Source organism: Typha latifolia, chromosome 10 (genome assembly GCF_019914945.1).
Source record: "Typha latifolia isolate L0001 chromosome 10, TyphaL0001v2, whole genome shotgun sequence".
In the NCBI taxonomy this organism is placed as follows: Eukaryota; Viridiplantae; Streptophyta; class Magnoliopsida; order Poales; family Typhaceae; genus Typha; species Typha latifolia.
The window spans coordinates 5,176,899-5,202,693 of record NC_133095.1 but is presented as its reverse complement, the minus strand read 5'-3'; the positions used below and the strand labels follow the sequence as shown (position 1 = coordinate 5,202,693).

General features: G+C 36.6%; 1 protein-coding gene and 2 pseudogenes across 1 annotated transcript; all 3 read right to left on the bottom strand.

Moving 5' to 3' along the window:
• Nucleotides 1–5,836: 5,836 nt before the first annotated feature.
• Nucleotides 5,837–8,194, bottom strand: LOC140796073 (uncharacterized; annotated as a pseudogene).
• Nucleotides 8,195–12,065: 3,871 nt separating this feature from the next.
• On the bottom strand, nucleotides 12,066–19,035 carry LOC140796484 (uncharacterized). Its single transcript, XM_073149528.1, has 6 exons — nucleotides 19,006–19,035; nucleotides 16,970–18,951; nucleotides 13,591–13,702; nucleotides 13,289–13,387; nucleotides 12,703–12,958; nucleotides 12,066–12,585 (listed from the first exon to the last, which is right to left on the bottom strand). Exons 1-6 carry the CDS (start codon nucleotides 19,033–19,035, stop codon nucleotides 12,080–12,082), a joined length of 2,985 nt encoding a protein of 994 aa, XP_073005629.1. The 3' UTR covers nucleotides 12,066–12,079.
• Nucleotides 19,036–22,798: 3,763 nt separating this feature from the next.
• On the bottom strand, nucleotides 22,799–25,101 carry LOC140796681 (uncharacterized; annotated as a pseudogene).
• Nucleotides 25,102–25,795: the final 694 nt, after the last annotated feature.

Sequence of the window (25,795 nt, the reverse complement as noted above, 5' to 3'; positions counted from 1 at the left end):
GAACTTACTACGAATATCAATCAAGTCTAAAATCATTCAAATACAATTTGAACAAAACTTACAGTATTTGAGAACTGATTCATTGGCAAAAAGATAGTAATGGTGCAAAAAGAAAAAACAAATGAAATTATAGACTTTAAACAAACATAATGTGCATAAACCAATGATCTAAACCTTGATCCAAAAATTACAACAACAGCAATAATGAGATTCTAACTTTGTAAACCAAAAAAGCAAATAAAATATTTTTGCACACATTCATATTGTCAATCATAAAAGCAAATATAACATTGTCACAAGTTCACATTGTCAACCATATAAGCAAATATAATATCCTGGTACAAGTTCACATTGTCAACCATAAAAGTAAATAAATTATTCTAACACAAGTTCATATTATCAACCACAAAAGCAATTAAAATATCCATCAAAATAAAGTTTAGAGTTGACACATGTTTACATGAACTTCAACAAATAAAATTAACCAAGTTTAAAAAGTATCAACATCCCAAAGTTAGAGGAACAAAACATCAAAACATCTAGCAATTCAAACAATCCTCCTCTTCAAGTGCACTGCAAAATAAATGAAACTAAATTAACCAACTTAAAAGTAATATAAAGAAACTAGATTAATCAACTTAAAATATAAAGTGAAAATACTTACAATATGATTACTCCTCCTTTAAATCAACATCTTCAGATTGTTCAATATCCTGAATAATTGATGCTATTTGTCCTAATAAGAAAAAAGTATATGAATATTAGTAAACAATACAATTTTATAAAATACTATCGAATATTATAATCATTACCTTTTCTTGTAGATCTTATCCAATCTTAAGTGCATACTAAAGCTTCCACTGATTCAGGATCCAACTTGCTATGATAAGCATCAACTACTCGGCTACCTGTATTAAATACAGATTCAGATTTAACTGTGGCGACTAGAATTGCTAATACATCACGGGCAACTCGTGATAATATATGATACTTTCCACTACCTTCTGTCTTCCACCAAGATAATAAATCAAATTTATTGTCATTACGTTGCCATAAAAGTGAGGCATCCTTAATATATTGATCCAAATCTGTCTTAATAGATTGTTATTGACATTCCTCACTTAAAAATTACTCTAAATCTTCATCAACATCAAGATCAATTCTACCACTCTGCAACAGTTGGCTATTATTTATATTCACATCCGGATCAAACGGAGAAGAAAATTTGGATGCATTTTCATTATACAAATTTCTTATAACTTCACGAACTTCCTCAAGTTCCTTAACACCACCAAGAGGATAAATTTTAGGAAAGTAATACACCATAAGTTTCATCTTGTACCGAGGATCCAAAAATGAAGCCACTGCTAGTATAAGATTGTATTGCTTCCAATATTTATCAAATTTGTCTTGCATTGATGTTGCCATAGAAATAATAAGTTCATCAAAACGTTTAGACCATTCTTTAATTTGCAACTAAATAGCACAAAATTCTTTGAAAAACAAGTTAGCTGTCGGATATTAAGTTCCTGAAAGCAATTTAGTAATCGTATGGAATGTTTTCAAACATTTGCATAACACAGCTGCTTTCTCCCATTGCCCATTTGTTGGACATGTAACAAATTTAATTGGATCAGCACAATAAAGTCTCTAAGATGTATTGCTATAATATATAGAATCTTTAAACATCAAATATGTAGAATTCCATCTTGTAGATACATCAATTGAAAGAGACTTATTGGTATCTAAATTGCATTTTCTTGCTCTTTTAAGAAACTCCTCCCATTGCAAAGGTGAATTTTTGAGAATTATAATGATATAATGAATATTCTCCACTGCATCTTTTATTTTCTTCAAACCATCTTGCACAACTAAATTAATAATATGTGTGGCACATCTAACATGAAAAAATATGCCATCACAAACAAGAGCTTGTTGTCCATTCAGCTGAGTAACCACATCTCTAACACAAACATCATTAGCCCGATCATTATCTAAAGTTAATGAAAAGAGCTTCATGCTAATATTCCAATCAATCATATTCTTTAGAAATGCTTAACAGATATTCAACCCTGTATGTCTTCCTTCTAAATGCATAAAATTTATGATTCTTTTCTGAATACTCCATTCATCATCAATGAAATATATTGTAACACATAAATATCCTTCATTTTGTCTAGAAGTTCAGAGATCTATGGTAGCACTCATACGGCATGAAAGTAAAACAAACATATCATACAAAATCTTCTTTTGCTCAACATATAGTTCCAAGATCTCTTTTTTGTTAGTAATCCGTGACTTTGTTGGAAAAGCAGGCCGTAGAGATTTTATAAAGTCAATAAAATACTCATGCTCTACAATAGAGAAAGGATATTTATGCATTACTATTGCCATGATAAGTTTTCTTTGACTTATTTTTTCATTATATTTGTATGACTCTAACATTCCATTTTCTCCAACTTTTCTGAGATTGAGTACCATTTGCCCTCTATCTCTATTATGCTTGTTTTTATAATGGTTCCTCAAGTGTGATGTTCCCATAGAACTTTCCCCATTAAATTGCTTTCGATAATATTTACATATTGCCTTGTACTTGCGAATTATTTTTCCATCAATTACTTCTGTCTCTTCAACTTTCTCAAAATTATTCCAGACATCCAATGTCAACTTCTTCTTCTTTGTTCTATCATCATTAAAAACACTACTTGAGGTGTCACCTTGAACTGATGCACTTGTAGATGCCATTGACCCCTAAACGTGGATATTAAAACTAATTACAGCTAAAACATTAAAGGTCAAAGCATAAAAGAGAGAATACATTAAATACAAAAATATTCTTACCAGTCTAATAATTTTTGAAAACTAATTATTCTTCCAAATTGCAAAAATATCAAACAAGAGAGGAGAGAAAAAAACTAGCTCCAAAATATGCAAACAGAGGCAATTTAGTCAAGAAGTCATGAAAATGTGGCTTCTATCTGTAATAAGGTGACAACAAGGAACAATATAAAATAGACAAGGACTTCCAAAATAAACTAACAAAACAGAGGCAATTTATTTATTTCCAAAATAAACTAACAACACCTCTTCTCCAAAACTCTCTCTCTTTCTCCATATATACATGCTTAGCTTCTAAGTTCTTCTCATCAAATTAACTCAAAAAAGCCACAAAAATCTACTTCACCATTAGAGGAGCAAGAGAAGAGATGGGTTCTGCAAGCAAGGCTTCTCTGTTGATAGCTGCAAGTGTTGGAGCAGTGGAAGCACTGAAAGTTTCTTATTTCAATTGGGGGACTTTTGCAATTGTAATATAATAGAGTTTTTTGAGATATATATAAGCCAAATCTATAGTGATGCTTCTATAATTCCAGATCTACAATGGGATATTCATAGAATTGAGAAACATTCTCTTATTTCCTACTCAATCTCAATCTCAATCATAGGTAGACTCTCTCTCAGCTTCAGCTTGATAAAACTAGTAACAGACTGACAGTCGATGTCACTAACAGATAGTTTTTAGATAAAAAGATAATATACATTTTGCTTAAAATGCCTCACAAATACACTTGACATTAACTTTATTATAATTAGTTAATGTAAAAATGGCTATGAATGATATATAGTATCTGACCAGTGGAGTGGAGGGAGGGCCGGTGGCGGTGGAGGAGGGAGGACCCGTGGAGGGAGGGAGGACCTATGGAGGGAGGGAGGACCTATGGAGGGAGGGTCGGTGGTGGTGGAGGAGGAGGACCCATGGAGGGAGGCCAGTGGAGGAGAGCTAAGGTCGACGAGGGAGGGTCGGTGGAGGAGAGCCGAGTTCGACGAGGGAGGGCCGGAGGAGGGAGGCAGTGAAAACGGGTGAGGGCGATGGGGATTTTAGTCCTTAGATGGAGGCAGCGCTGCGGCTAGCAGTGAGACTGTGAGGGCGATGGAGATTTGGGGGAGATGGTGAGTAGATGGAGGCGATGATGGCGGTGAGGGTGGTGGGCTGATTTTAGATGGAGGCGGCGGGCGGTGAGGGCGGTGATGGCGATGGATCGAGGACCCGTGGAGTGAGGCCGGTGGAGGAGAGCCGAGGTGGACAAGGGAGGGCCGGAGGAGGGAGGCGGTGAAAACGAGTGAGCCGGTGAGCCGTGAGGGCTAGCAGTGAGGGCGGCGCCGCGGCTAACAGTGAGGGCAATGGAGATTTGGGGGAGATGGTGAGTAGATGAGAGATAGAGGTAGGGTTTAGTAACTTTAGTTGGGTATTTATTAAGTGGGTAAACGGATATCCGTTATCCGAATCCGTATCTAATAAAATCAACTATACCCGTATCCGTATCCGGATCGGGATTTTTTTCTAAAAGATTATCTGTATCCAGATCCGGATCCGGATATTTTTGGAAATAGCTATCCATATCCGTATCCGAATCCGGATCAGATAGGATTTTCCTATCCGTATCCGATCTGATCTGAATCAGATAGCTGGTCGGATCGGACTTAATCCGACCCGTTTTCACCCCTAGGCATGGGCAACATTCTACGCAAGTAGTATTGCTAAAATGGCAAATTACCCTGGGTCAATGACTTCCTCCTTGTAATCTCTCATTTATATTGTTAAAGACATAATATATATTGCTGGTATGTTACTTAATAGTTTAATTTTTTGGCTTAATAATTTATCTAATATAATATTAGAGTTTAGAGTTACGTTTTCTGGATGTTATGGGTTCATCCCTTAATAGCCCAAATTTATTCACTAAAATTTATTATTGCTATCACATCCTATTATGTACCATCTATCCACATGCAGTATTAGGGACTGCAAGTGAAAGGGCATATTAAAGGCATAACAACTATTTTTAGTCTATTATTTAATCGTTCAGATTTTTGCTACTACTTTTTTCTTCTCCTGTCTCCATAGTAGTAGATTTGGGACAAAGTTTAAGAAAAAATTTCACCAAATTTTGCCGCTACGAGATATTCTTCAATTATTTGTCCTTTAAGCATTTAGTGGAGTAGTTTGATTTGATCATGTAAAGAGTAGTGGGAGAATAAAGCAAGCTTAGTGAGTGCTACTATAAAAGAAAAGAATCTGATATGATCCCTTAATTGATTTTGTTAGCCACCTATGATTGTGTTAATAGAAGTTAATAGATATCTGTATATTATTTGCTATTATGATATTATTTCCTAATTAATAATTAACTAACACTTGCAACTTTGCCTAATAAAGTGTTTAAATTTAAAATACATGGGATAGATTGAAATTAAGCAAAATAATAGGGGGACAAATTAGTCTGGGAGATCCAGAGGCCCTGTCATAAATGAGCCATTTTTGCCGCAATCCTCGCCCAAGACTCCATGCGAGCTTTCAACGAAATTAATAAGAATAATGAAGAGGGTTCAGATATTCATCAATATAAGAACAGGGCAAACACCCTTGTTGCTTTGTGTATCTCAAACCTCAAAAATGAAGGGGTTCCAGGTATTCTCACATACAATCAGATGAATCTTACCTATTCTTTTTATTTGTGTAAATTTATTCAATTCAGATCTCAATCTAATATCTCTCTCTCTCTCTTTAAATCTATCCGATTGCAATATCTAAAGCGCTTACTTTGTCTTTTTTCTATTATTATTGAGATAACTAAAGTTTAACAATTTAACTCTAATATAAAAAAACTTTGTGTTAACTGGTTTCTTTTTGGGCTGATGAGTTAGCTGTCTACGTGTCTAAAAGAGAACTATTCCAATTGAAGTATTTAATATTTTGAAAACGAAATATATTGATGAGAAAACTCTATAATTAAAACTAAGCATAGTAGTGGTTGCACCACCTTGAAGTACTCAAATGTGAAAAAAATTTAAATACATACATTGAATTGAGCAAAGAAACAACGGTTATTGTACAAATCTTCAACAACATTTGGAGCTGCTCATACAAATGCTTCTTTCACATAAATTGGCTTACAACTCGGAAGTTGAAATTGAGTCAGACGATCAAACTTTTCTTGGTTCCAGTTAAAGACCAACTTTTCACATTGCAATATGTGGCAACTGTTTCAGTATTTCACGCAATGCTTACCTTATCTTCTCTTTCGACTTTTTCTGTCATATATTGTTCTCCCATTCCAAGATGAACCGTCAGAAGCCATACAAATGTAAGTAGCTCTCCTCCATCACTGAGCTGCTTAGCATGGATGAACCCTCCGCAATGAGTTGCAGCAAAACATAACATCTCTACCCAAACACCACTCATCAACTTCCATCTCTCCTCTTCCTCCAACTTTAGCAACTCTTTTGCAAGTATAACTGCATCAAATAACACTGATTTGCTTGCATCCCCTTTAACTTCAGATGGTGGAATTGGAGTATCAACTTTGAGAAGCTCCTCACACGCCTTTTTCTGCTCATCTGATTGTATGTCATTCTCGTTGAAGAATCGCTTAGCTTCTGCACAAGTGTCTCCATATCGGATTTGTCCAATCCCAGCAATAAGCATAGAATGGCGAACTATGAGAAGATATAACATATAACCTGACAATTCTTTGCAAATCATCCTCTGGTTTCGAGTTGAGCTGTCTAGATTTTGAACTGTACTATGAAAGCAAAGATCGAAGGCAATGTGCCAGAGAAGAATGCTTTGGTCGAACTCTATGTTGTTGACACTTTCGACAAGTATCTTAGCGTCTTCCTTTTCCATCTTCTTGAGAGTGTCCATTCCTCTGCAAGTGGTAAAATGCTTATAATCTTCAGAATTATTTGCATTCTCAGACGCTTCTTTGAGCACCTCAAAGATGAAAGTTTTTAGCTCATCAGTAACAGGATAACTCCTGGTGTGCCATAATTTATCCCAGATTTCTTTTAGAGTACATGTGGATGTAGGTGACCGATCACTGAGGCAAAAGGTTATGAGATTGCATTGTCCCATTGAATTGGACCATCTTGGCTTACTCTGCTTATCGAAGAACGACATGATGGAGAATATGATGTGCGACGGCCAAGAAAAATATTTGAGATTGTGAAGGCGGATAACAGCCCACTCAGAGAAGACAAGTAGTCCAATAGAATAGAACTCAAGAACAACAGCCCCTCCTAGCAATATGTACGTAATTACTAAATCAACCTCACCATAGCTATGCTTCTTGATGATCAAGAAGGCAATTAGGGAGGATAGCATAAATGCCAAAGTGAAGGAGCGAAGAAAAGGTCCTAGTTTGGTATGAATTGCAGTCGATTTAGTGTAAAGCATTTCATAAATAAAAGAAAGTTCTATCTCGATCACCTTGAAAGCTTGGGAGGTGGAGTACTCGTAGAAGAAGGGCTGGCTCGACATGCGGTCATCAAAGTCTAGGATGAGGCCCACAGTGAGGCGCTTGGCAATATCAAAGAACTCTTCAGCATTCAACAGGAGTTCTAACCAACTAACATCCTGCATTCCTCTCTCCAGATTAATTTCTAAAAAGCTCTCTCTCTCTATTCTCTTTCTCTCTCTCTCTTCTCTGTCTCCCTCTAACTCTATTCTCTCTCTCTCTCTCTCATTTGCTCTCTCTGTCTCTCTATAAATCTCTCTCTCTGTCTCTCTTCCTTTAGCCATAACTCTGCCATTCCCTTGTCATAGTGGGGCCCAGGGTTGGGGTCAGTGACTAAAGACTTCCTTGGTACGCCTTCGCTTGCACACCAGAGAGCCCAAGACTTCTCTGCATACTTGATAATTCCAGCAAGAAACATCAGAACTGCTGGGACTAAGAGCTTGGTACTGGACCAAGACCCAACGAAGACATAGATGACCATTGTAACCTGAAAACCTAGCCCAAGGAGGTGCCTCCTCCAGAGCTCATTGTCCTCCAGGGAGAAGGCAGTGATGGTGTCAGGGCCGCCGAGATGTAAGAGAAGAAAAGGTGCCCAGAAATCATGGAGGTCTCTATTTGCAAGACCATAGGAAGTATTATTACGGTTATTGGAGAGGAGGCCTAGCGCGAAGGTGGCGACCCAGTCGGCGAGCAAGTAGGCCAACCAGATTATCAAGGCAACCAATCGAGATCCATTGCGCGTCCTATACTTCCCGGAGAAGATAAGGACGACCTGCAAGAATAAGCTGAACAAAACAGATGATCGAATTTCCCAAAATTCCCATACCTTCTCTACTCTATTTAGGATGTGATGCATCATCCCCTCTTCCTATTTCTTGATGCCTCTGTATACTCTCTTTGAGCTCTCGAGATCTCCTTGAATGGCACCAGAAGAGAGATTTAATAATGATATAAATAGTCTCATATTATATTCTTCTTTCTGTTCCTTTCTTGGGCAGATGGACCAAGCGATCCAAATCTTGCACCAAGGTTTACCCTTTAATATGAGATACTTTCCTTCTTCCAGTAGATCAAACTTCCTAAATATGCTTAGTGTGTTTAGGCATCCCAAGATAGGTATCATCCACTTGAAAAGTTAGCTAAAATAAAGAACTCTGCAGAAATAAATGGTCCAATCTCTCTCCTTTAGATCATACAACAAACCATACGATTAGAGCACCTCATTATGAATTCTATCAAAATGCTATTATCCCGATTACTTCTGTATTTCGAGCATTAGCCAAAGCAACTCCAAACAACAAATGATGAATATATACCTCGTCATCAAAACTATATACGCTGGATAATTTCTCATGCATATATAAGTCATGCAAAGCCATTTCCATTTCTAACTATCCAATTTAGATCAAACTGAGGATATTCTTTTACATCACACTACATGCATGGATCTAAGCACATTGCTCTCTTTTGTTCAACTATGATGTCATCAATTCCTACCTTAAATAACTAAAAATGGAATTGTTTAAAGATATTCCAACATACTTTATCACTCATGCACGCCCACTTCTTCTCATCCATTTCATGGACTGGCAACATCTTTATTTAATCAAGTGCAATATCCTTTTGCAAGAAAGAGGGAAAGCGAGAGACTATATACATTTAATAAAATTCCGGTCACATGGGTTAAGTCGACTAAAGTAGTTAGTTAGATTTATCTTATTATTTTAATTTCAAATAAATTAGATAATCCGCAATATGGATCCGATCCGCTAGAGATTTTTACTTCTATAAATAAAAGTGAATACATATCATTAAAAGAATCTGAGTGTACTAAGTTATTATTTTCATCCTTATCTTTTATCATAGTCATTAGATTGTATTTATTTTTCTAGGAGTAGATTATAGCATTAGAAGTATCTCGATTTTCCAAACCCTAGCCACCTTCCACCACCACCAACCACCAACCACCCTATCTTCCGTCCACCACCACCCTTGGCCGTCCACCACCCTCTGACCACCGTTGCAACATCAGTTAATTACGGTTCTGTCCTATTTGACCTTATTCCACTATTTCAATAATTTCTTTTCATCTAGACGTCGGATTCTCGTGAAACTAGATCCATTAGAACCCTTACTTCTGAGGCTACGTCCTACAAACTTTTATAAATTTCTTATGTCTAGATCATTCCAGATCTGGTTCATAACATCATCTGCTGCAGAGTTCCTATTATTACGTTAATTGCTGTCATCTGTGCACAATCAATGTGTTAAAACCAACTAGGCAGCTGACTGGTTCTCTTTATTTAATTATCAAAAATATTAGATGGGCACAATCAATGTATTAAAATGCATCAAATGATGCACTAGCACACACTGAATCCCCAAATCGCCCCCCTCACACATAACTGGATCAATAAACTTTTTTTATGAGTATTCTTACATTTTTTTTTGTATTAATTGTAACCTTATTCCTCTTGAAAAACTAGCTGTGTACGAATGTAATAATATTAATTAGGTTATATTAATAATTATAGTCCATCAGTTACTCTAAAAAATTTTAGGCATCGGCAACATTCTTCGCAAGTAGTATTGCTAATATGGCAAATTACCCTAGGTCAATGACTTAGGATCCTTCTTGTAATCTCTAATCTATATTGTTAAAGACATAATATAAATTATTGGTATGTTACTTAATAGTTTAAATTTTTGGCTTAATAATTTATCTAATATAATATTAGAGTTATGTTTCCTGGATGTCATGAGTTCATCCCTTAATAGCCCACATTTATTCACTAAAATTTATTATTGCTATATTGTGGCGGCACGTCCTATTATATATCATCTATCCACATGCAATATTAGGGACTATAAGTGAAAGGGCATATTAAAGACATAACAAATATTATTAGTCCATTACCTAATCGTTCAAATTTTTGCTACTACTTTTCTTCAGCTCTGTCTCCATAATAATGGATCATTTGGTACAAAGTTTTAAAAAAATTTCCACCAAATTTTGCCACTACGAGATATTCTTCAATTATTTGTCCATAAGTACTTAGTGGGTTAGTTTGATTTGATCATGTAAAGAGTAGTGGGAGAATAAAGCAAGCTTAGTGGGTGCTACTACTACATCTCATTCTCAATCCACTTTCGACTTTTACCTGTTTGCCTTCTAATTATTGGTTCAAAGTTATGCTTTCGTACAATTAAAGTATACAAGTTCTTATCAAACTCTCATAGAAAACCTTCTATTGATTCTTTTCATCTTAATGTTTTGTTAGAGATTTAACCCAATTTTGAGAACAATTATTGAATTTAACCTAATTTTTACAGTTTTCATATTGCAAAATTAGTTGCAAAACTTATACAATATGTTGAAAAAGTTAAATATCATAAACAAAGAAAAGAAAATATAGTAATTGAAATTTTATTATGACTAACTGGATTATTTAGGTATTGCATCTATTTCTTTGCTAAATTATCTATATTTCTGTATTATTAGGGCTTCTTCTATTTTAATAAACCGTCAAGTCTTCGGAAATAGTAACAGTTATAAAATATGTATTCATCTTTGTTATTCCCCAAAAAAAGATTTTTATTCTAGGGATAATTATTCCTATGTTTTAATTTGATAGAGAAAAGATTGATGAGATAAATATTAAGGATAAAATGATAATTTGTTTAGTATATGGTAAAAGATATAATTTTAATAAATATTATTTGCTATTATGATAGTATTTCCTAATTAACAATTAACTAAAAGTTGCAACTTTGTCTGATAAAGTGTTTAAATTTAAAATACATGAGATAAGTTTAAATTAAGCAAAATAATAGGGTGATAAATTACTCTGGGAGATCCAGAGGCTCTGTCATGGATGAGCCATTTTTTCTACAATCCTCAATCAAGGCTCCATGCGAGCTTTCAACGAAATTAATAAGAATAATGAAGAGGTTTCAAATATTCATCAATATAAGAAGAGGGCAAACACCCCTGTTGCTTTGTGTATCTCAAACCTCAAAAATGAAGAGGTTCCAGGTATTCTCACATACAATCAGATGAATCTTACCTAATCTTTTTTTTTGTGTAAATTTATTTAATTCAGATCCCAATATGATATCTCTCTTTAAATCTATCCGATTGCAATGTCTAAAGTGCTTACTTTGTCTTCTTTCTATTATTATTGAGATAATTAAAGTTTAACAATTTAAATCTAATATTAAAAACTTGGTGTTAACTAGTTTCTTTTTAGGCCGATGAGTTAGCTATCTACATGTCTAAAAGAGAACTACTCCAATTGAAGTATTTAACCACCTTGGAGTACTCACATGTGAAAAAAATTTAAATACATACATTGAATTGAGCAAAGAAACAACGGTTATTGCACAAATCTTCAACAACATTTACAATTAGTGGAAATGGAGTCTCAACTTTGAGTAGCTCCTCACACGCCTTTTTCACTCCTTATCTGATCATATGTTATTCTTGTGGAAGAATCTCTTAGCTTCGCACAAGGTGTCTCCATATCGGGTTTGTCCAATCCCAGCAGTAAGTATAGAATGTCGAACTATGAGATGATATAACATATAGTCTGACAATGCTTTGCTAATCGTCGGTCTCTGAGTTGTGTTGTTTGGATTTTGAACTGTACAATGGTAACAAAGATCAGAGGTAATGTGCCAAAGAAGAATGCTTTGGTCGAACTCTATGTTGTTGACACTATCGACTAGTGTCTTAACATCTTCCTTACACATCTTCTCGAGAGTGTCCATTTCCTCGCAGGTGGTTAAATAATTGTAATCTCTAAAATAATTCGTTCTATCATGTATTGTTCTCCCATTCCAAGATGAGCAATCAGAAGCCATACAATTGTAAGTAGCTCTCCTCCATCACTGAGCTGCTTAGCATGGATGAACCTTCTGCAATGAGTTGCAGCAAAACATAACATCTCTACCCAAACATGACTCATCAACTCCCATCTCTCCTCTTCCTCCAACTTTAGCAACTCTTTTGCAAGTATAACCGCATTAAATAACACTGATTTGTTTGCATCCCCTTTAACTTTAGATGGTGGAATTAGAGTATCAACTTTCAGAAGCTCCTCACATGCCTTTTTCTCCTCATCTGATTGTATGTCATTCTCGTCGAAGAATTGCTTAGCTTCTGCATGGGTGTTTCTATATCGGATTTGTCCGATCCCAGCAGTAAGCGTAAAATGGTGAACTATGAGAAGATATAACATATAATCTGACAATGCTTTGCTAATCATCCTCTGCCTCTGAGTTGAGCTGTCTAGATTTTGAATTGTATAATGGTAGCAAAGATCGGAGGCAATGTGCTAGAGAAGAATGCTTTGGTTGAACTCTACGTTGTTGACACTATCGACAAGTGTCATAACGTTGTTCTTACCCATCTTCTCGAGAGTGTCCATTCCTCTGCAAGTGGTAAAATGCTTAAAATCTGCGGAAACATTTGCCGTCATAGACACTTCTTTGAGCACTATAAAGATAAAATATTTTAGTTCATCAGTAACATCAATACTCTTGGTGTGCGATAATTCATCCCAGACTTCTTTTAGGGTACTTGTGGATGTAGGTGACCGACCACTGAGGCAAGAGGTTATGAGATTGCATTGTCCCATTGAATTGGACCATCTTCGCTTATTCTGCTTACCAAAGAACGATATGATGGAGAATATAATGTTCGATAGCTAAAAAAAATATTTGAGATTCTGAAGGCGGAGAACAGCCCACTCAGAGAAGACGAGTAGTCCAATAGAATAGAACTCAAGAAGAATAGCCCCTCCTAACAATACGTACATAATAACTAAATCAACCTCACCATAGCTATGCTTCTTGATGATCAAGAAGGCAATTATGGAGGATAGCATTAATGCCAAAGTGAAGCAGCGAAGAAAAGGTCCTAGTTTGGTATGAATTACAGTCGATTTAGTGTAAAGCATTTCATAAATAAAAACAAGTTCTATCTCGATCACCTTGAAAGCTTGGGAGGTCGAGCAATTGTAGAAGAAGGGCAAGCTCAACAGGCGGTCATTACAGTTTAGGACGAGGCCCACGATGAGGCGCTTGGCAATCTGAAAGAAATGTTCAACTTGCGACAGGAGTTCTGACCTACTAATACCTTGGAATTCCCCCTCCCAATCGGGTACGGCATCTCTCTCTCTCTTCAGCATCTCTCTCTCTCTCTTTATCTCTCTCTCTATCTCTGCCTCATAATCGGGCAGCTTTCTTTCTCTCTCTTCATCAACTCCCTCAAATATTTGTTCTTGATAGATACAGTTGAGCCCGGGGTTGGGGTCACAGACCAAGGACTTCCTTTGTACGCCTTCGCTTGCACGCTAGAGAGCCCAAGACTTCTCTGCATACTTGATAATGTTGGCGGTAATAATCTGATTCCAAAGAGTCACAATAAATCCGATCAAAATAAGATAAATAACTTACATATTATAGAATATAAAATTTTGAATAGTCGAGTCTAGTGTTGGACACCATTTGGGTCGGGTTCAACCAACTAACTGATTGATTAACTGTTTATCGAAGGGACACACCACTTCGACCCCGAACCAAACCAGATTTGAACCCGTATCAGGCAAAAAATTAAAATTGGACTTGACCCGTGCGTTCGAACCGAGCCGAGCCGGGCGGCGCGCGTGTGTGTGTGTGAGTAAAGTTGCATAGTAATCTTTACCCACAAAATAGGTACCCCTTTTGGGGCCCAAAGCCCATAAGAAGTTTGTTACTTATATACCATACTAACATTTATCAAATATCCAATATGGTACTAAACTTACTTTCCTTTATTTTCCATTGCCATGATACCCACTTTAGAGCCAATTTTCATTCACTTTTCTTCATGGATTTGACTAAGTGAATATTTGACAATAAAGTACACTTTGAGCTAAATTAATTCCACCATTAAACCATCATTAATAATGTGTGGGCCCCACTTAAAACTTAGCTCAAAGTTAAAAAAAAATTCATGTCAAATACATGAAATTACCAATAGATAATTCCAGCAAGAAACATCAGAACTGCTCGGACTAAGAGCTTGGTGCTGGACCAAGACCCAACGAAGACATAGATGGCCATTGTAACTTGAAAAACTAGCTCAAGGAGGTGCCTCCTCCAGAGCTCATTGTCCTCCAGGGAGAAGGTAGTGATGGTGTCAGGGCCGCCGAGATGTAAGAGAAGGAAGGGTGCACAGAAAGCATGGAGGTCTCTATTTGCAAGACCAAAGGAAGTATTATTCTAGTTATTGGAGAGGAGGCCGAGCGCGAAGGTGGTGACCCAGTCGGCGAGCAAGTAGGCCAACCACATTATCGAGGCAACCAACCGAGATCCATTGCGCGTCCTATACTTCCCGAAAAAGATGAGGACGATCTACAAGAATAAGCTGAACAGAACAGATGATCGGATTTCCCAAAATTTCCATACATTCTCTACTCTATTTAGGATGTGATGCATCATCCCCCCTTCCTATTTCTTGATGCCTCTATATACTCGCTTCGAGCTCTCGAGATCTCCTTGAATGGCACCAGAAGAGAGATTTAATAATTGATATAAATAGTCTCATATTATATTCTTATTTCTGTTCCTTTCTTGGGCAGATGGACCAAGTGATCCAAATCGTGCACCAAGGTTTACCCTCTAATATGAGATACTTTTCTTCTTCCAATAGATCAAACTTCCTGAATATGCTTAGGGTGTTTAGGCATCCCAAGATAGGTATCATCCACTAGAAAAGTGGGCCAAAATAAAGAACACTGCAGGAATAAATGGTCCAACCTCTCTTCTTTAGATCATACTGCAAACCATACGATTAGAGCACCTCATTATGAATTCTATCTAAATGCTATTATCCCGATTACTTCTGTATTTCAAGCACTAGTCAAAGCAATTCCAAACAACAAATGATGAATATATACCTCCTTATATACACTAGATAATTTCTCATGCATATATAAGTCATGCAAAGCCATTTCCATTTCTAACTATCCAATTTAGATAAAACTGAGGATATTCTTTTACATCACACTACATGCATGGATCTAAGGACAATGATATCTTTTGTTCAACTATGATGCCATCAATTCCTACCTTAAATAACTAAAAATGGAATTGTTTAAAGATATTCCAACATACTTTATCACTCATGCATGCCCACTTCTTCGCATCCATTTCATGGACCGACAACATCTTGATTTCATCAAAGTGCAATATCCTTTTGCAAGGAAGACCGAAAGCGAGACTGTGTACATTCTCAATAACATATTTCATGAATGGCTTAGATCCATTATTCTCCATGTATTTCAAGTGTAATATTATTCAGGGTGATATTAAATGGTTTGATTTATGTCCCAGCAAGATACTTTTAGAGAGTTTCAGAATCAATTCTTCTAGCTTTTTTTTTTTCCACATGAGACCCTCTAATTACAGAACCCCAATTTATGGAAGAGAATTTTATAAAATCTAGTCATTAACTGATATTGATCAAATCGTCCTACATGTCTTCCAATTAGACATTTAATAGTAGATTATTTTAGAGCGTAAGCTCTTTGTTATTATTAATGGTGGGAAGATTTGTCAGCCAGTCGTTCACAAGTGCAAATGATTTTGTTATAGCATTCAGATGGCAGGCTATTAATTAAGCACAGATTTAAAGTTCGATTGATTAAGAAAGAAGTGGATAGGATTTACGCACAGTGTAATGTTAAGGAATGTCCATGAAAGATTGAAGCTCAAAAGCTTTTAGGATTTCAAACATTCTAAATAAGAACAGTTTTGAAACACCATGCAAGTATACGTAATAATTCAATTTTTAGAAGAGATAACAAACATGCTCAAGTTTGTTCGTTACAGATGAAGTGCGAAAATAGGTCTTAGATGATAAAACGTAGTTTTGGTTTAGCGCGTTAGAAAAGTAAAAGGTTTCCAAATCAAATTAACAGTTAGTTTTTTCAACATGTTTTATTGGCACCAATATTTTCCATCGTTAATAAATAGCCAAATGACCAACTACTCCTCATCTATAAATAAAACTATAATTCTAGAAAATACAATCAGATGAATCTTACCTATTCTTTTTATTTATGTAAATTTATTCAATTCAGATCCCAATCTAATATCTCTCTTTAAATCTATCCGATTGCAATGTCTAAAGGGCTTACTTTGTCTTTTTTCTATTATTATTGAGATAACTAAAGTTTAACAATTTAAATCTAATATAAAAAAATTGGTGTTAACTAGTTTCTTTTTGGGCCGATGAGTTAGTTGTCTACGTGCCTAAAAGGGAAGTATTCCAATTGAAGTATTTAAAATTTTGAAAACGAAATTTATTGATGAGAAAACTCTATAATTAAAACTAAGCATAGTAGTAGTTGCACCACCTTGGAGTACTCGCATGTGAAAAAAATTTAAATACATACATTGAATTGAGCAAAGAAACAACGGTTATTGCACAAATCTTCAACAACATTTGGAGCAGCTCATACAAATGCTTCTTTCACATAAATTGGCTTATAACTCCGAAGCTCAAATTGAGTCAGACGATCAAACTTTTCTTGGTTCCAGTTAAAGACCAACTTTTCGCACTGCAATATGTGACAATTGTTTCAGTATTTCACGCAATGCTTCCGTTATCTGCTATTCAAATATACCTTAATTCGCCTTGTTCTATCATGTATTGTTCTCCCATTCCAAGATGAGCAATCAAAAGCCATACAAATGTGAGTAGCTCTCCTCCATCACTGAGCTGCTTAGCATGGATGAACCCTCTGCAATGAGTTGCAGCAAAACATAACATCTCTACCCAAACACGACTCATCAACTCCCATCTCCTCTCTTCCTCCAACTTTAGCAACTCTTTTGCAAGTATAACCGCATCAAATAACACTGATTTGCTTGCATCCCCTTTAATTTTAGCCGATGGAATTAGAGTATCAACTTTGAGAAGCTCCTCACATGCCTTTTTCTCCTCATCTGATTGTATGTCATTCTCGTCGAAGAATCGCTTAGCTTCTGCACAGGTGTCTCCATATCGGATTTGTCCAGTCCCAGCAATAAGCATAGAATGGCGAACTATGAGAAGATATAACATATAATCTGACAATTCTTTGCTAATCATACTCTGTTTCTGAGTTGAGCTGTCTAGATTTTGAACTGTACTATGGTAGCAAAGATCAGAGGCAATGTGCCAGAGAAGAATGCTTCGGTCGAACTCTATGTTGTTGACACTATCGACAAGTGTCTTAACGTCTTTCTTACCCATCTCCTCGAGAGTGTCCATTCCTCTGCAGGTGGTTAAATACTTATAATCTTTGGAAACAATAGCTTTCCTAGACGCTTCTTTGAGCACCTTAAAGATGAAATCTTTTAGCTCATTAGTAACACCATAACTCTTAGTGTGCCATAATTTATCCCAGATTTCTTTTAGAGTACATGTGGATGTAGGTGACCGATCACTGAGGCAAAAGGTTATGAGATTGCATTGTCCCATTGAATTGGACCATCTTGGCTTACTCTGCTTATCGAAGAACGACATGATGGAGAATATGATGTTCGACAGCCAAGAAAAATATTTGAGATTGTGAAGGCGGATAACACCCCACTTAGAGAAGACAAGTAGTCCAACAGAATAGAACTCAAGAAGAACAGCCCCTCCTAGCAATATGTATGTAATTACTATGTCAACCTCACCATAGCTGTGCTTCTTGATGATCAAGAAGGCAATTAGGGAGGATAGTATAAATGCCAAAGTGAAGCAGCGAAGAAACGGTCCTAGTTTGGTATGAATTGCAGTCGATTTAGTGTAAAGCATTTCATAAACAAAAGAAAGTTCTATCTCGATCACCTTGAAAGCTTTGGAGGTGGAGCACTCGAGGAAGAAGGGCTGGCTCGATTGACGATCCTTAAAGTCTAGGATGAGGCCCATGATGAGGCGTTTGTCAATCTGAAAGAAATCATCAGCGTTCAACAGGTTTTCTAACCTACTAACATCTTCCATTTTCGTGTGCATATTATATTTCAGATAGCTCACTCTCTCTGCAATCTCTCTCCTCTTTCTTCTCTTTCTTATCTCTCTATTTATATCTATCTCTGCCACACATTCATCCTGCTTTCTTTCTCTCTCTTTGACATCTTCTATTCGGCATAAATGTTTTGTTACTTCGACGTAGTTGGGCCTAGGCGTGGTGTTAGTGACCAAGGACTTCCTTAATATGCCCTCGCTTGCATGCCAGAGAGCCCAAGTCTTTTCCGCGTATTTGATAATTCTAGCAAGAAACATCGGAATTGCTGGGACCAAGAGCTTGGTGCTGGACCAAGACCCAACGAAGACATAGATGGCCATTGTAACCTGAAAAACTAGCTCAAGGAGGTGCCTCCTCCAGAGCTCATTATCCTCCAGGGAGAAGGCAGTGATGGTGTCAGGGCCGCCGAGATGTAAGAGAAGGAAGGGTGCCCAGAAAGCATGGAGGTCTCTATTTGCAAGACCAAAGGAAGTATTATTCCGGTTATTGGAGAGGAGGCCGAGCGCGAAGGTGGCGACCCGGTCGGCGAGCAAGTAGGCCAACCACATTATCGAGGCAACTAACCGAGATCCATTGCGCGTCCTATACTTCCCGAAAAAGATGAGGACGATCTACAAGAATAAGCTGAACAGAACAGATGATCGGATTTCCCAAAATTTCCATACCTTCTCTACTCTATTTAGGATGTGATGCATCGTCCCCCGTTCCTGTTTTTTGATGCCTCTATATACTAGCTTCGAGCTCTCGAGATCTCCTTGAATGGCACCAGAAGAGAGATTTAATAATGATATAAATAGTCTCATATTATATTCTTCTTTCTGTTCCTTTCTTGGGCAGATGGACCAATCAATCCAAATCTTGCACCAATGTTTACCCTTTAATATGAGATACTTTCCTTCTTCCAATAGATCAAACTTCCTGAATATGCTTAGGGTGTTTAGGCATCCCAAGATAGGTATCATCCACTTGAAAAGCTGGCCAAAATAAAGAACACTGCAGGAATAAATGGTCCAACCTCTCTCCTTTAGATCATACAGCAAACCATACGATTAGAGCACCTCATTATGAATTCTATCAAAATGTTATTATTCCAATTACTTCTGTATTTCGAGCACTAGTCAAAGCAATTCCAAACAACAAATGATGAATATATACCTCCTTATATACACTGGATAATTTCTCATGCATATATAAGTCATGCAAAGCCATTTCCATTTCTAACTATCCAATTTAGATCAAACTGAGGATATTCTTTTACATCACTCGACATGCATGGATCTAAGCACATTGATATCTTTTGTTCAACTATGATGCCATCAATTCCTATCTTAAATAACTAAAAATGGACTTTTTAAAGATATTCCAACATACTTTATCACTCATGCAGGCCCACTTCTTCTCATCCATTTTATGGACCGACAACATCTTGATTTAATCAAAGTGCAATATCCTTTTGCAAGGAAGAGGGAAAGCGAGAGACTATATACATTCTCAATAACATATTTCATGAATGGCTTAGATCCATTATACTCGATGTATTTCAAGTGTAATATTATTCAGGTTGATATTAAATTGTTGAATTTTAGTTTACCGCGTTAGAAAAGTAAAAGGTTTCCAATTAGTAGTCCAAATCAAATTAACAGTTAGTTTTGCAACGGACCCACTGCTTCCCCTTGTAACATTAGCCATCTATTGAGCAGCATTTGCAATCCTCAAGGCATGCTTTAAGCAAAGGAGGACCCTGGAACAAGAAGCAGATCACAACTAGCATGAAGAGAAGTTGAATATTAAGGCTTAACATTCATACAAGTTCGGAGAAGGATAAGATGAAATCATTAAATTTTCCTGATATGTCATTGGCGTACTTTCTAAAGATTGGAGGAAGAAACACAGGGAAACTTTACTATAGGGACACAAAAGAACTAACAATAAATGGTTATGGGAAAGGGGCAAGATCCTCGAAGAGTAAATGGTAAGGCTAATTAGATTTTAATTGAAAGCAGGAAGTCAGATGAGAACGCGCATATACACCTCTACACTGATCAGGCTTCTTTAAAAGTTTTGCCGAGTACTGCACAAGTCAAAGGAAAAGATGTCTATTCACGATATAAGAGGAGATAGTCCAACAGGAATAAAAAATAGAACAATCTCAACTGATGATAATGAAGAGGTTTCGGTGATAAGAAAAGTAAACGTAAACGAGAAGGCAAATACCCCTGCTGCTTTGTGTGTTAGTGTATCTCTATTCTCAACCTCAAATATGTTCATTTGTTACAATCGGACCATAACTGTTAAGTTGAGTCAAGTAAAATTAGTTAGTTAGATTTATTTTATTATTTTAATTTTAAATAAATCAGATAATCCGTATATGGATCTGATCCGCTAGATACATATCATTAAAAAAAAATCTAAGTCTACCTAAGTTATTATTTTCATCCTTATCTTTTACCATAGTCGTTAAATCGTTTTTATTTTTCTAGGAGTAGATTATAGCTATAGAAGCATCCCAATTTTCTAAACCCAAGCGACCTTCCACCACTAGCAGTCACTTTATCTTACGTCCGTCCACCACCCTCCGACGACTGCCTCAACATTAGTAATTACGGTTCTGTCCTGTTTGACCTTATTCCACTATTTCAGTAATATCTTTTCATCCAGACGTCTGATTCTTGTGAAACTAGATCCATTAGAACCCTGACTTCTGAGGCTACTTCTATACAAATTTTTATAATTTTCTTACATCCAGATTATTCTAGATCTGGTTCATAATATCATCTGCTGCAAAGTTTCTATTATTAAGTTAATTGCTGTCATCTGTGCACAATCAATGTGTTAAAACCAACTAGGTGGCTGACTGGTTATCTTTATTCAATTATCAGAAATATTAGATGGGCACAATCAATGTATTAAAATGCATCAAATTATGCACCAGCACACACTGAATCTCCAAACTGCCCCCTCCCACGTAATTGGATCAATAAACTTTTTGTGAGGTATTCTTACATTTATTTTTTGTATTCATTGGAACCTTATTCCTCTTGAAAAACAAGTAGCTGTGTATGAATTGTAATAATATTAATTAGGTTATATTAATAATTATAGTCCATCTATTACTCTAAAAAATTTTAAGCATCAACAACATTCTTCGCAAGTAGTATTGCTAATATGGCAAATTACCCTAGGTCAATGACTTAGGGTCCTCCTTATAATCTTTCATTTATATTGTTAAAGACATAATATATATTGCTGGTATGTTACTTAACAATTTAATTTTTTGGCTTAATAATTTATCTAATATAATACTAGAGTTACGTTTTCTGGATGTCATGGGTTCATCCCATAATAGCCCACATTTATTCACTAAAATTTATTATTGCTATATCGTGGCCACACATCCTATTATGTTTATCTATCCACATGCGATATTAGGGACTACAAGTGAAAGGGCATATTAAAGACAACAAATATTGTTAGTCCATTATCTAATCGTTCAAATTTTCGCTACTACTTTTCTTCTCCTCTGTCTCCATAATAGTAGATCATTTGGGACAAAGTTTAAGAAAAATTTCCACCAAATTTTGCCGCTACGAGATATTCTTCAATTATTTGTCCTTAAGTATTTAGTGGAGTAGTTTGATTTGATCATATAAAGAGTAGTGGGAGAATAAAGCAAGCTTAGTGGGTGCTACCGTTAAAGAAAAGAATCTGATATGATCCCTTAACTGATTATGTTAGCAGGCTATGATTGTGTTAATAGCTGTTAATAGATATCTGTATATTATTTGCTATTATGATATTATGTCCTAATTAACAATTAACTAATAGTTGCAACTTTGCCTAATAAAGTGTTTAAATTTAAAATACATGAGATAAATTGAAATTAAGCAAAAAAAATAGGGTGACAAATTACTCTGGGAGATCTAGAGGCCCTATCATGGATGAGCCATTTTTTCTGCAATCCTCGGCCAAGACTCTATGCGAGCTTTCAACGAAATTAAAAAGAATAATGAAGAGGTTTCAGATATTCATTAATACAAGAAGAGGGCAAACACCTCTGTTGCTTTGTGTATCTCAAACCTAAAAAATGAAGAGGTTCCAGGTATTCTCACATACAATCAGATGAATCTTACCTATTCTTTTTATTTGTGTAAATTTATTCAATTCAGATCCCAATCTAATTTCTCTCTTTAAATCTATCTGATTGCAATGTCTAAAGGGCTTACTTTGTCTTTTTTCTATTATTATTGAGATAACTAAAGTTTAACAATTTAACTCTAATATAAAAAAAAATTGTGTTAACCGGTTTCTTTTTGGGCTGATGAGTTAGCTGTCTACGTGTCTAAAAGAGAAGTATTCCAATTGAAGTATTTAAAATTTTGAAAACGAAATATATTGATGAGAAAACTCTATAATTAAAACTAAGCATAGTAGTGGTTGCACCACCTTGAAGTACTCAAATGTGAAAAAAATTTAAATGCATACATTGAATTGAGCACAGAAACAACGGTTATTGTACAAATCTTCAACAACATTTGGAGCTGCTAATACAAATGCTTCTTTCACATAAATTGGCTTACAACTCGGAAGTTGAAATTGAGTCAGACGATCAAACTTTTCTTATTTCCAATTAAAGACCAACTTTTCACATTGCAATATGTGGCAACTATTTCAGTATTTCACGTAATGCTTTCGGTTGCTACATTCTCCATATTTCGGTTCTTTCTATCATATATTGTTCTCCCATTCCAAGATGAGCCGTCAGAAGCCATACAAATGTAAGTAGCTCTCCTCCATCACTGAGCTGCTTAGCATGGATGAACCCTCTGCAATGAGTTGCAGCAAAACATAACATCTCTACCCAAACACTACTCATCAACTTCCATCTCTCCTCTTCCTTCAACTTTAGCAACTCTTTTGCAAGTATAACCGCATCAAATAACACTGATTTGCTTGCATCCCCTTTAACTTTAGACGGTGGAATTGGAGTATCAACTTTGAAAAGCTCCTCACACGCCTTTTTCTCCTCATCTGATTGTATGTCATTCTCGTTGAAAAATCGCTTAGCTTCTGCACAGGTGTCTCCATATCGGATTTGTCCAATCCCAACAATAAGCATAGAATGGCGAACTATGAGAAGATATAACATATAATCTGACAATTCTTTGCAAATCATCCTCTGTTTCTGAGTTGAGCTGTCTAGATTTTGAACTGTACTATGAAAGCAAAGATCGAAGGCAATGTGCCAGAGAAGAATGCTTTGGTCGAACTCTATGTTGTTGACACTTTCGACAAGTATCTTAGCGTCTTCCTTTTCCATCTTCTTGAGAGTGTCCATTCCTCTGCAAGTGGTAAAATGCTTATAATCTTTAGAATTATTTGCATTCTCAGACGCTTCTTTGAGCACCTCAAAGATGAAAGTTTTTAGCTCATCAGTAACAGGATAACTCCTGGTGTGCCATAATTTATCCCAGATTTCTTTTAGAGTACATGTGGATGTAGGTGACCGATCACTGAGGCAAAAGGTTATGAGATTGCATTGTCCCATTGAATTGGACCATCTTGGCTTACTCTGCTTATCGAAGAACGACATGATGGAGAATATGATGTGCGACGGCCAAGAAAAATATTTGAGATAGTGAAGGCAGATAACAGCCCACTCAGAGAAGACAAGTAGTCCAACAGAATAGAACTCAAGAACAACAGCCCCTCCTAGCAATATGTACGTAATTACTAAATCAACCTCACCATAGCTATGCTTCTTGATGATCAAGAAGGCAATTAGGGAGGATACCATAAATGCCAAAGTGAAGGAGCGAAGAAAAGGTCCTAGTTTGGTATGAATTGCAGTCGATTTAGTGTAAAGCATTTCATAAATAAAAGAAAGTTCTATCTCGATCACCTTGAAAGCTTGGGAGGTGGAGCACTTGAGGAAGAAGAGCTGGCTCCTCCCGCGGTCACCAAAGTCTAGGATGAGGCCCACAATGAGGCGCTTGGCAATCTGAAAGAAATTATCAGCTATCAACAGGAGTTCTAACCAACTAACATTCTGCATTCCTCTCTCCAGATTAATTACTAAAAGCCTCTCTCTCTCTCTCTCTATTCTCTCTCTCTCTCTCCTCCTCTCTCTCTCTTCTGTTAGCCATAACTTTGCCATTCCATGGTCGTAGTTGGGCCCAGGGTTGGGGTTAGTGACCAAGGACTTCCTTAATACGCCCTCGCTTGCACACCAGAGAGCCCAAGTCTTTTCCGCGTATTTGATAATTCCAGCAAGAAACATCAGAAGTGCTGGGACCAAGAGCTTGGTGCTGGACCAAGACTCAACGAAGACATAGATGGCCATTGTAACCTGAAAAACTAGCCCAAGGAGGTGCCTCCGCCAGAGCTCATTATCCTCTAGGGAGAAGGCAGTGATGGTGTCAGGGCCGCCAAGATGTAAGAGAAGGAAGGGTGCCCAGAAAGCATGGAGGTCTCTATTTGCAAGACCATGGAAGTATTATTCCGGTTATTGGAGAGGAGGCCGAGCGCAAAGGTGGCGACCCAGTCGGCGAGCAAGTAGGCCAACCACATTGTCAAAGCAATCAACCGAGATCCATTGCGCGTCCTATACTTCCCGGAGAAGATAAGGACGACCTGCAAGAATAAGCTGAACAAAACAGATGATCGAATTTCCCAAAATTCCCATACCTTCTCTACTCTATTTAGGATGTGATGCATCATTCCCCCTTCCTATTTCTTGATGCCTCTGTATACTCGCTTCTAGCTCTTGAGATCTCCTTGAATGGCACCAAAAGAGAGATTTAATAATGATATAAATAGTCTCATATTAAATTCTTCTTTCTGTTCCTTTATTGGGTAGATGGACCAAGCAATCCAAATCTTGCACCAAGGTTTACCCTTTAATATGAGATACTTTCCTTCCTCCAATAGATCAAACTTCCTGAATATGCTTAGGGTGTTTAGGCATCCCATTATAGGTATCATCCACTTGAAAAGTTGGCCAAAATAAAGAACACTGCAGGAATAAATGGTCCAACCTCTCTCCTTTAGATAATACTGCAAACCATACGATTAGAGCACCTCGTTATGAATTCTATCAAAATGCTATTATCCCAATTACTTCTGTATTTAAAGCATTAGCCGAAGCAACTCCAAACAACAAATGATGAATATATACCTCGTCATCAAAACTATATACGCTGGATAATTTCTCATGCATATATAAGTCATGCAAAACCATTTCCATTTCTAACTATCCAATTTAGATCAAACTGAGGATATTCTTTTACATCACACTACATGCATGGATCCTAAGCGCATTGCTATCTTTTGTTCAACTAGGATGCCATCAATTCCTACCTTAAATAACTGAAAATGGAATCGTTTAAAGACATTACAACATACTTTATCACTCATGCACGCCCACTTCTTCTCATCCATTTCATGGACTGACAACAT